The sequence below is a fragment of the Brassica napus genome, chromosome C3 (genome assembly GCF_020379485.1).
Source record: "Brassica napus cultivar Da-Ae chromosome C3, Da-Ae, whole genome shotgun sequence".
Lineage (NCBI taxonomy): Eukaryota > Viridiplantae > Streptophyta > Magnoliopsida > Brassicales > Brassicaceae > Brassica > Brassica napus.
The window spans coordinates 31,933,654-31,946,510 of record NC_063446.1 but is presented as its reverse complement, the minus strand read 5'-3'; the positions used below and the strand labels follow the sequence as shown (position 1 = coordinate 31,946,510).

The following is a 12,857-nucleotide window of genomic DNA, read 5'->3' as shown; positions in this document are numbered from 1 at the left end:
CGTCTTCTATATTCCATTGATTGTTCACAAAAATTTCACAAAAATTTCATATTATTTCTACCATGATTCATGTCTATGCTTCATGTGGTGTTTGGGAATTGGTTGTATCTTCAGGTTGGAGTTTTAATGTTGATAAAAAGAAAGGGGGAAGGTTACTTGCTTTGGAATTGAAGTCCTCTCTGGAACAGTTACAGAAAAACATTATAGAGGATTTTGGTTTTGAAGAAATGGATGCCGATTTGGAGTTGAGTTACCTTCCTATTGGGTTGATCAATTCATCAGAATGTCCACCGGTGATCATTGGAAACTCACGGCAAGTTCAAAATTTTCTAGGGTTTTGTAAGAAGCATCAGTCAACTCAATTGTGTGTTAGCTATAAAGCAAAGCAAGGAAATCCAAATAAGGTTGACATTGATCTTAATAAGATGCCAACTGATGCAAGTACTAGTGAAGAGAACGAGCGAAATCCTTGTGACATTGGGGCCGCTTCAAATATTGTTAAGGGGGCTAAGCATAACGAGAAGAAGAAAGGGAAGATGAAGCAAAGTGAAGTTGATGGAGATGATTATGATGCTGACAAGCATAACAAGAAAAAGAAAGGAAAGATGAAGCAAGACGAGGTTGATGGAGATGATTATGATGCTGACAACATCAACTATGAAAAAGAAAACAGCGAAAAATTGGCAAAGAGTCCGGTGGTCGAATTGGTTAAGACGGGAGATCTTTTCCTCAACAAAACGGTTTTGAAAGCGAGGTTTGAGTTATGTGCAATGAAGCATAACTTTCACTACACAGTTACCAACTCCAATAAATCAGTTTGGTGTATTAGATGCGCTGATAAGGTGTGCTTTTGGGGTGCTCGAGCAGAGTGTTTGAAGGGCTCCACATATTTTATTATTAAGAAGTATGTCGGTGTATATTCCTGCGAACCTTCAAGCAAAACCAGTGCCAGAAAGACAGCTTCAGCGAAAACGATAGGCAGTCTGATCATGCATAAATATGAAGATATCAAGGAAGGGCCTAAAGCGAAAGATATTGTTCAGATTATGCATAATGATTATGGATGTGAGATCTTTGATTCTTTAGCATGGGATTCCCGTGAATATGCAGTCAACGCTGTTAGAGGTATTCCAGAGGAAAGTTATGGGAAAATACCAAAATACTTGCACATGCTGCGAGAGGCCAATCCGGGTACACATTCCTCTTATGAGACTGGCGTCAATGGTAGATTTCGATATCTGTTTATAGCGTTTGGTAAATCGATCAGTGGCTTTAGCAAAGTCATAAGGCGTGTCATTGTTGTCGATGGAACATTTTTGAAGAGTAAATTCAAAGGGGTGCTACTGGTTGCAACTGCTATAGATGGAAATTCAAATTTATATCCTATTGCATTTGGGATAGTAGACTCTGAGAATGAACAGTCTTGGGAATGGTTTATGAAACAATTAAAAGTTGTTGTTGCTGATGATAATGGTTTGGCTTTTATTTCGGATAGACAAGTGTCAATAGCGAAGACACTGGAGAAAGTGTATCCGCTAGCGAGACATGGTATTTGTATTCATCATTTGTTGAATAATGTGATATCATATTTCAAGGGGAAGGGATTAACTGGGTTGATTTCTAAGGCTTCAAAGGCTTATAGAGTGGTTGATTTCAAGAAGACGTTTGCTCATGTTTGCAATATCAGTCCAGCAATTGGAAATTATCTTATGGAAGCGAATGTCAAAAAGTGGGCTAGATGTCAATTTCATGGATACAGGTATGACATTAGGACAAACAATCCTGCAGAGTTGATAAATTCTGCGTTGGGTTCGCCGAGAGAGTTTCCCGTAATTTCTTTGTTGGACAGTATTAGAGAAATGCTGACACGCTGGTTTTTTAAGCGTAAGAAGTTGATTTCAAAGCACACCCATCGTTTGACCATAGATGTGGAGGAAAAGATCGATAGGAGAATCGAAAAGGGGAAAACTTTCGGAGTTTACCCTGTAACCGATAGCCATCTGCTTGTTAAAGGCGATACAATTGACTGCTTTGTTGATTTGGACAAACGGACTTTTTCTTGTGGGAAGTATGACCTCTTGAAGATCCCTTGTAGACACGCAATAAAAGCCGGTTTCTTTGTTGGTAGAGAACCATATACATTGACTGATTTTTTGTATACCATGAGAGCTTGGAGAGAAGCTTATCAAGAAAGCATAAATCCCATTTCAGTTCCTGAAGATGGTTGGTCCGTCCCACAAGTTGTGGAAAATTCTGAAGTGCTACCGCCTGAGACAAGAAGATCTCTTGGAAGAAATAAAAAACGCAGATACGAAACTGTTGAAGACAAAATCCGATCATCACAACGATCACAAGGGGGTCAGCTTCGCAAGTGCAGTAGATGTGGTCTTGGTGGTCATAATAGAGCAACTTGCAAGATGCCAATATAGTCGATTTGTTTGTTGTGTTCTTCACAATTTAGTGAAAGTTTTTCAGACTTCATTTGTTTGATTTCTAGTAACTTTGTTTCAGTTTGTGATAACTTTGTTTCAGTCTTTCAGACTATATTTGCTTGAATTTTAGTAACTTTGTTTCAGTTTGGGAGAACTTTGTTTAATTTTCATGATGTATTAACTTGGTTAGAAGATCTGAGTCAATCGATCCCTTTAACAAAGACATTCTTCTTCCTTGACTCTGCTCCTCGGTCCGCATGCTTTCTCTTGTTTCTTCCCGAAACATCAGATGTGCCATCAACATTCTGTGCAACATGACTATTCTCACCCCTCTCAGTATCAGCTGCTTGATCCTCTCTTTTTTCTTCGCCAGCTTCCTCAAATTCGGAGCTCGTAGCTTCTTTTACTCCCAAGACATGATTGTTCCAATCATGTTTTCTATTGATCATATCCAAAATGCGATCCACTCTTTCATCTTTCTTCTCATTCTTCTGTACAAAATCAGTTGCCAAAAGGACCACTCCATCTATGTGGGATTCCATGAATGAATGCAAAATCCCCTAAAAACAATCAAATCATTAGTAAAGTGAACAAGATAATAAACATTTTTATTAGAAAAATATATGCATACCTTTTCTGGGAATAAGTTCTCAACGCCAATGATATCTTCATAAGAACATTTTGCACATCCTCTCCAATGACCACACAGAGGACCTGTAAAATTTTTGCTGACTTTTGTGCCACAAATCTCTCCTAAAGCAGGAACAACTTCCATTATCCAAATCTGGAAACCAAACAAGAATCCTTCCATCAGATACCCCTCCTTCTGCTCCAATTTATGCCTTGTTTAATCAATCTGCTTCAGAAGAAAATCAAACGAGTATATACCCCATGGGTAATTTCGAAGCTTCTCCAAATCCATCGCCAACTTCATGTACATATGCGAGATATTCACCTTCCTTCCCCATCACCACACCCATAATAACGCAAAGATATATCAGTCTCACCTTATCACCCCAAGTACAGGTATTGCTCTCTTCCAAATGCTTCTTTTTATGATCTGCAAGTTTATTTTTCCATTTGTCTTTATCTGCTTGCTCCAAAAACCATCATCATTTTTCCATGTCACTAACCCACTGTTCTTCTCTCGCTTCACTTTCAGACCAGTGACAGCATGATACTCTTGCAATCCAAAACGCAGAGGCCTCCTAGCAAAAGTGAACCACTTCTCATGTCTCTTGCTTGTCATCAACTCCTTACACAAGAAAGAGTGTAACAACCTCGCCGAAAACTTCAGATCATTCTTCAGGATAACCATAATATGCGAAAAAAGAGATCTTTCATAACTTCATCGAATTCTGGCTCCATTTTTTCCTTCAGCAACTCGAGAAGTTTTAGTCGGCAGCTGTTATTAATCTTCTTAACCTGAGGTTCCAACCCCTCACCGTATAAACGACTAGGCAACTCCAACTCCATACCTGAAAATTGAATACAATACAACACAATAGTTATTAATAACAAATATTACAGTTCAGTTAAATAATGTCTCTTAAAACTCTATCAATAACCAATGTCAACAAAACCTAAAAGAATTAGCATTCTCACTGTATCAATTCCAATTTTCGGGTGTTTTGATTTTTTTTTAAGAACAAAACCTAAAATTCCTAAATCTATCGAAAAAATATGATTTAAGCCATGGATTGTGTACAAAATCGTCTATAATCATCACCTTAACACATGATTGAAGCCTAAACATCCTAACAAACTCAAAAAATTTACCTTTTACCTTTCTATTTTCAAACTCTAGAAAGAATTGGAGATAGAGTTTCATACCTTTGCAGAACAAACTAAAGAGTGATAGATTCGTAAAAAGCTCACGAAATCGTATGGGTTAGGCCGAAGAATCGTCCAAATCAGAGTGAAATTGAGTGAGTTTGGGTTTATGAACTTGGGTGAGACTTTGATTTTCTCCCCCTTTGTTCGTGAATGGGAAATTATGGGTTTCATCCCAAAGAAATCGACTTTAAAGAGTTGAAATCATGCTTGGTCGGTTCAAATCAAATGGGAATCAATACAGATATAATCGAAGAAAACCAAAAAATCGATTTGGGATACTTTCCTGGGCACGGGATCGATCGATCCGTATTGAGAGATCGGTCGATCTATATAAATGGACCTTCGCCGATTCGAGTGAAATGGACAAGGTCGATCAGTATATACTCCGCGTTTTTTTGTTCTGCATAATGATCAGGATCGATCGATCCGTTGGACCTTCTAAATTCAGATCGATCGGTCTTGCATGATCGAACTCATTATATATTTTATTTAAAAAATTACAATTTTAACCATTTTAAAAAAAAAAGTCTAATGGGACATAAAATAATAGAGATTAGTCTAAAAAAACATAGTTACCATTTTTTTTGCTCTAAAAAAAACAATTTTCCCTTGAAAGTTTAAGGAATTTAATCACAAAATGAGATTAGTTTTATTTGGATAAACGTTATTACGATCAAAGACGTTAACTACAATAGTTTCCTTGGAGTCCGTAACCGTGTCTTAATTCTGAATCTGGATAAAATTCAGAACCGAATTAATAAACATAAAAGTAGCTCTGGACCCACGAAAATATAAAAATAAGAGTTATATATTTTCTTTATATATACACGTTGATTGCATACATGGACGAGAAAATTGAGTTTAGGGTTAGAGTGTTCAGATCTGAATATTAAATTTAGCAAATCAGATAAGGACTGAAGAGGACATAAAGGTCTTGACCATACTTATATGTGTATGTATTATGACAGTATGTGTATCATATAAAATGATAATATTGATATTTACACACGCATATATATACTGCTTTACATCATCATTACCCTACCAGTTTTTATGCTTCTTTTTGTTTTGGAATTATGCTGTTGATTTCTTTGGGAATATTCCTCTTTTTCTGGTAATTTCAGATTTTCAGGCAAAACCAAGCTAATGTATTATGTATATAGATATATGCTAATGTAAGGTTCTTTAAGAGTTACATAATTAACCATTTGCGTCAGGGAAGATCACCAAGAAATAGTTGAACCAAAGGCAGACTTTTCTCATGTAATGTAAAAAAAACAATTTATTTCCGGTAATATTAATTTATTAATTATTACAAAAGTAGGCATATGTACTTACAGTGTGTATTGTATGATATTCATAGTTTAGTCGTTGAACCACAGCTAATAAGATGGATTATAATTTCTTTATTAATTGTTGCTATTGTTGGTGTTGTCTGTATTACTACTCTGTACAATTGTTTGTATATGTATCTTTATCATATCACTGATCTTAAGGACCCGTAAAGAAATAGCTAATTAATTAAGGCCTATTCTGACTATACGATAATTGAATTATTGAACTGTTTCATGACTAATCTAAAAATTGTTATCTTTACTTTTAAAATATTGAGGAGGCCCACTTACTCAAATTTGTATAGAGATGGGACCATCGATTTAAGTTGATGCAAACAATAGAAGGGGCAGATATGATCAAATCCTCCAATATGATTTGCTTTATATTAATTTAAAGTTAATCACTAAAAATACTTCTCTGGCTAGCCTCTAATTCTAGTGGATTAAAAAAATATGAAAATATCATATAATTACTCGAAGACTGATTTATTATTTCAGTTTTGCAATGTCATATAATGTTCTTTCTCATAGTAAAATGTCATATAATATACTAACAAAATGTAATATAAAGATTTTCTTAATATTCTTTCTCTTTCAAAATGATGCATATTTTATACTTTTCACATATGTTAATAAAACATATTAAATTTTAACTATAAATACATAATTTTTGTAATTATCTATTTCTCCTAATTATAAATCAATCAAGTTTTAATAAATGCAATTTTTTAAAAAATTGACAATTAATCACTATTATTCATAAATATTAACTGAAAATACCAAAAGATAATTTTTTTTGAAACAAATTGTTTTTTCTTCAAACATGTATCTTAATGAAACGAAGGGAATGTGTTTTATCTTTAATTTCTACATTAGAAAACATGTATATTTCGGATAAACAAAAAAGTTTATGTCTTCCCTCAGCTAAATACTTAGATCATCTCTAACCTATCTCTATTTTCATCTCTATATTTTCCTCTAAAATAGAAAAACTCTATTATAGAGTTCCTCTATTTATAGAGAAAAATATAGAAATATGTTATTTTTACCTCTAAATTTAGAAACAAAAAATTACTTTCTTCCATATCTATACTATTAAAGCACCTGATTTTTCTGATTAATTACAAAATTTTCCATTACCTTTTTCAATTATTTTTATGGTTTTCGGAAATTAAAAGCCCAGCAAATTAGAAAGTAGCATGTTTTTGTCCAACTAAACAAAACAGCCTGATAATTTAAACAATTTATCCATCGTTTTTAAGCCCATTTTGTGTGTGTTTACTAACCCATCCATATTCATTTGTGTTCTAACCCTATACCCTAAAACTCTATTCAAACCCTAACTCTATTCAAACCCTATTAACACCATCAAAACCCCATTGTCCAAAAATCTATACCAAATAAATTGGAATTTATTATAATATCTATGTCTTACTTAAAATTTTTTATATGAAGTTGCCGAATATATTAAATATTATCTTTCAATAATATTAATGATACTATTATAGTATAGGGTCAGCATATTTCGAAATCATTGGTTTTCAATGTTATTGACCTTTTAAACAACCAATACTATTTAAATAATTAAATATTTGTATTTACCAAATTTGGTATATAAATATAAATATAAAACATAATAAATAGAAACTCATAGATTTTCAGATTCAAAACAAATAAATTCCAAGAATATTATGTATAACATCCATTTTCGTAATTGCTACATACAATAAATTCAAAAGATAATATATAGAAACAAGATTTTCCGATTTAACTAAATTAACTTGATGGACACACAGAGAATATATTCTGTTTGACATCGTAACTGAATTTTTTGAATACTAATCTTAAAAGATAGAGATATTCAATAATAAAGAGAAGATCCCCCAACTTTCTCCCCAAGTTTCTCCTAAAACCTAAGCATTCTCTTTTGTCGGTTTTAGGATACTTAAACCTGTTTTGGGTTAGGTTATAGAAAACAAAAGTTGGTCGTTGATTTGTAAGCCCAATTTACCAGTAACCCTTCATGTAATTTTTCTATAGGCTTTAAAGCTCAGTTTTTACTTTTTTTTTATATTCGTTAACATAAACATGAATAATTTTATTCTTATTAAAAATGGTTATTTTTATGAATTAATTTTAAAATGGTTCTTATTTTGTATTATAAATGTTAATTTTAAAATTAAAAATCTTGATAGTTTTCGGGAAGTTATTATATATTGTAAGAGTTTTAAATATAATTTATTTTCATTATTAAAATCAACTTCAATATAAATAGATTTATAGGAGATAAGAAATATTACTATGTAAGATACGAATTTCTCAATACAACGAAATCACAAGAATATTATATGTTAAATATTTAAATTTAGCCGATTTTGTTCTAAAAATACAAAAATATGATTTTGAACCGTATTATCCAAAAAATAGGTACCGAACCAGCACCAAATTAAACTCGAAACTTTATCGAATTTTTAATATTTTTATCCCAATCAAACTGAGAGCTAAAATAATTAATCCGAAACCAAACCTAAATTAACAAATAATCGAATGGTCCCTATATTTTTTAATTTCCCTATATTTTTTAATTCGAAAAAAAAACAAAATCACAACCGAAGCCGAAAACCAAAAAAAAAAACAAATTACAGTCGAACTAAAAATTGAACGCACGTGCCTAAACATATTAGTGAACAAATATATGGATTAATAAATTTTTCAACAAAAAATATCCCGCGCTTTCAAAGCGCGGATCAAAATCTAGTTTTCTTTTAAAATAGAAAAACTCTATTATAAAGTTCACTAACGTTGTTCAATCCATTGCTTGTTCCCTTGACCTTTCACTCACTCTTATTAACGCTACCTGGTCCACTCAAAACTTGAAGGCGTTCCTCGTCAGTTGCTTATCTCGTTGTTGGGGCTTCCCAAGAGAAGATGGAGTGGACGGGTATTTGATTCCAGGAGATGGCTTACCTCGAATAGAGCTAGGCATACATTGAATCAATTTCACCTTTATACTAAAAATCTCTGGTTTAAAAGAAAATATAGAGATATACATTGTAGATGCTCTTAGTAATGCATATATGTAAACTATTTTCCGTGTTTGGTAGTTAATTTAAGTTAAAATCATATCGTCTTCATTCTAAATTTAGAACATGATTTCATACAAAAATGAAATACAATTTTCCTTTCGCCAATGAAACGACACTTAGAACATGAAAGAAATTGGTCAGAAGATCTTAAACTTACTCGTGGATTGATAAACATATAATATGAACTTGAAAATCCTTTATAAAAAACATACAATATGGACTTTGTGGCAACTCGATCGTCTGTGAATTGATATCATTTTTGTCCGACTCTCGAGGAAGAAGTGTGATAATCAACTTCGAATTGAGGGAAACTAATATTCCTATAATCTTGACTCACGGCATATTGATCAACGTACAAGTGTGTATTTTTTTTTTTGACAACAAAGCACCATGTTTTATTAAGCCGGTTCGAACGGGTTAGTCTGAGCTACCTCCGGAGGAACCAAAGTGTTTACATGGGAGAATTCATAACCTTTCGCACGAGCTCCTTTAGCAAGGAGATCAGCACGAGCGAGGAGATCAGCACGAGAATTGAAATTACGATAAATAAAAGATAGGGAAAATAAAGTAAACAAAGAACGGAGATGAAAGAATTCATCCAATTCTGAAGCCAAAACTGACCAAAATTCTTCTTCTTCGATCAGCTTAACCATTTGCAGACTATCTGATTCGAAATGCATTGATTCATGCCCCATACGGAGAGAATTACCCATTGCCCAAAGCAAGGCCTGGAACTCTGCGCGGAGTGGAGAAAGGACCTGGTTTCTCCCAAAAGAACCCGAGATCGAGCTCTCATCTTCCTGGTCCATAGCAAAACCCCCACCGAAAGTAGTATGGTTGGTCGCCCAAGATGCATCCACTTGACATCTCGGTTTGTGCAACCCCATTGTCTCCTCCGTTGGTGATGCTCGCTCTCTCGCCTTTCCTGCTTTTGTAACTTCTTGCGCGACATACCACTCTTCACATTCTTGACACGCCTTGTGAAGAGAATCCAAAGGCGAAATCTCTTTTCCGTTAAACAAATTATCATTCCTTGCTTTCCATAAGTACAATATGATCCATGGGAACTTGGCTAACCTTTGTAACGGGACCCCCTTTGCAGCGGCTCGGATCACAAGGAAGTCGAAATTTTCAACAAGTGACGTACACGAGAATTGTCCCGGAACTGTGGGGAGGTCCGACAGGGCCCACGTCTGTACCGCAGGAGGACATTCGAAGAGCAGATGGTTTATATTTTCATCTTCACCTCCACACCTAGAGCACGACCGCTCGGTTCCACAATGTCGGTCCGCTAAACGGCTGCAGACCGCAACGCAACCTGTTAAGCATTGCCAGAGAAAATGTTTAATTTTCCTGGGTGCTTTCAGGTTCCACACCTTAGATAATAGGGGGTTAATACTTGGCTCCAGAACTTGTTGCTCTACATTCTCTTCTTGTGCCAAAGATGCAAGCTCATACCCCGATTTAACAGTATATAAGCCTGATTTGGTATGTGTCCAGCAGAAGCCATCGGGTTTGATATGACGGCTAGGACGAATGCTCTGGATAAGATTTACCTCATCAGGGTCACATATGTTTTGTATCAGGTCCATCTTCCACTCTCCCGTTCTGTGATTGATGAGGTGATTGACATACAGTTTAGGATCTCTCCATGCGCCATTATCTCTTAGCAGTCTAGGTGACTGTGTCGGGATCCATTGATCAAACCACACCCGTGTATTGTAGCCGGATCCAATTGTATGTCTCAGACCCTTATTTAAAAGATCTCTGGCTGCAAGCATACTTTTCCATCCATACGAAGGATTATTCGAACTGCTTATCTCCAGCGGGTTTGTGTGTCTGAAGTATCTACCCTTGAGTACACGGGCTAGGAGGGAATTTGGATAATGTAGTAAGCGCCAAAGTTGCTTCGCAAGTAGTGCGAGATTAAAGTTCTTCAAATCTCTGAACCCTAAACCACCTTTCTCAGCTGGTTTATAAATTTTGTCCCACGCCATCCAGTGTAGCCCTTTGTTATTCTCTTTAGTACTCCACCAAAACTTGGCTATAGCACTTTTAAGCTTGTTTAGGATATCTTGGGGCAGTAGGAAGCATGACATAACGTATGTGGGTAGTACTTGTGCGACTGACTTTATAAGGTTCTCTTTACCTCCTCTTGTCAAGAACTTTGCAGTCCAAGAGTTTATACGATTGTTTAATCGATCTCTAATAAACGCAAAGACCTGTCTTTTTGATCCACATATTTTCTCAGGGAGGCCAAGGTATGTCCCCATTCCACCCTCTGGCTGAATCCCAACGGTTGCTTTGATCACATGTTTCACCTCTGCTGGGACTTTGCTGCCAAAAAGTATAGATGATTTGGACGTATTCAGTTGTTGTCCAGACACTAGACCATAGTTATTTATGATCTTCATCAGTTCAGCACATTGCTGGACATCGGCTTTGCAAAAGAACAAACTATCGTCTGCAAAGAGAAGGTGCAAGACTGCTGGACTTGCTTGAGCAATTTTAAGCCCCATTAATCTTCCTTCAGCTTCTGCGCCTTTGATCTGGGAAATAAGAGCTTCTGTCAGGATAATGAAGAGAAACGGCGACAAAGGGTCTCCCTGCCGGAGTCCTCTAGAGGGTATGATGTTGCCCTTTGCTTCGCCGTTTAATAGAACCTGATAAGATACAGAAGATATACACCATTTTATCCATGCAACCCATTTCTCTGCGAAACCCATCTTGAGCATTAGAGCTTCAAGGAAATTCCATTCAACACGGTCATACGCCTTGCTCATATCCGTCTTGATGGCCACAAACTTCGATTTGCAAATCTGGTTTGTTGTCATAGCGTGAAAGATCTCTTGGGCGACCAGTATATTGTCCGAGATAAGTCGTCTAGCCACAAAGGCTGATTGTGTCTCCGATATCAATTTCGGGAGAAATTTCTTCAGCCGTCTACATAAGATTTTGGATATGATCTTATAGCTTACATTGCATAAGCTTATCTGTCGGAATTCAGTCATCTCTTTTGGCCTATCCATCTTGGGGATCAAACAAATGTTAGTCTGATTTAATCGACTATCAAAGGTTCCTGAGTTGAAAAAGCCTTTGACTGTATGAATCACCTCATCAGCGACTATGTCCCCAAAGGCTTGATAGAAGGTACCGGTCATTCCATCTTGGCCAGGCGCTTTTTCCGGGTTTATGTCTTCTATGGCTTTCATAATCTCGGAATCCAGAACCGGTCTTATGAGTGATGTGTTCATATCAGGTGAGACCTGCGCGGTAATGTACCGGAGTGCATCCTCGGGATCGCCCGGAGAGGATGTAGTGAAGAGATTCTGAAAGTATGTGGTTGCCACTTGCTCAATGCCTTCGTCGTTCTCCACCCATCCACCGGCCAAGTTTCGCAGTTTGGTTATACAGTTTCTGCCTCTCCGCTGTTTTGCAACTGCATGGAAGAACTTTGTATTACGGTCTCCTTCTTTCAGCCAAAGGATTCTACTCTTTTGTTTCCAATACAAATCTTCTTCTCTATAAGCTGAACACAGATTCCACTTTAGGTTCATCACTTCTTCACTGGTGAAATCATCTTCTGTCTGAGCCTGCTCAAGTAATGCCTTTATATCTTCAATCTTTTTTGCCGAGTTTGTCGGATTTGCCTTTTTCCACTTCGCTATAGCTCGTCTAACATTGCTGATTTTGAAGTGAAGCTCGCTGGAGTTATTTCTGGAGGAGATCCCCCACCCATCTTTAATGGCGTCCTCCAAACCATCTTTACTCAACCATCTTTTATCAAACTTAAAGTTGCGTTGGATCCTTACTTCTCGTGACTGAATCCTTGCCACTTCTCTTGACTGAATCCTTGCCAAAACTGGCCGATGGTCTGAACCCCAAAGTTTGAGATACTCCACATTTGTGTGGGAAAAGAGGTGGTGCCATTCTTCATTACCAACAGCACGATCCAGCCTACATTGAACCTTACCTGAGCTCCTAAAACCCACCGACGACATCGGGTTGCCTTTATAAGGGAAATCGATCATGCCACAGTTAGCCAACATCGTTCTGAAGGGTATAAACGAGGCTTCCTGTCTTTTCCGCTCTCCCTTTTTTTCTCCATTGTTCTTTATCTCATTGAATTCCCCTATCATAAACCAAGCTTCTGTTCGCCCTAGGCTCAT

The 12,857-nt window shown here is 36.2% G+C and overlaps 2 protein-coding genes across 2 annotated transcripts; one reads left to right on the top strand and one right to left on the bottom strand.

Annotated features, from left to right (window-relative positions):
- Positions 1 to 605: 605 nt before the first annotated feature.
- On the top strand, positions 606 to 2,429 carry LOC125583016. Its single transcript, XM_048749544.1, has one exon. It carries the CDS (start codon positions 606 to 608, stop codon positions 2,427 to 2,429), a length of 1,824 nt encoding a protein of 607 aa, XP_048605501.1.
- A 203-nt stretch (positions 2,430 to 2,632) lies between these two features.
- LOC125583015 lies at positions 2,633 to 3,207 on the bottom strand. The gene is made up of 2 exons (XM_048749543.1): positions 3,064 to 3,207; positions 2,633 to 2,992 (listed from the first exon to the last, which is right to left on the bottom strand). Exons 1-2 carry the CDS (start codon positions 3,205 to 3,207, stop codon positions 2,633 to 2,635), a joined length of 504 nt encoding a protein of 167 aa, XP_048605500.1.
- Between the last annotated feature and the right edge of the window lie 9,650 nt (positions 3,208 to 12,857).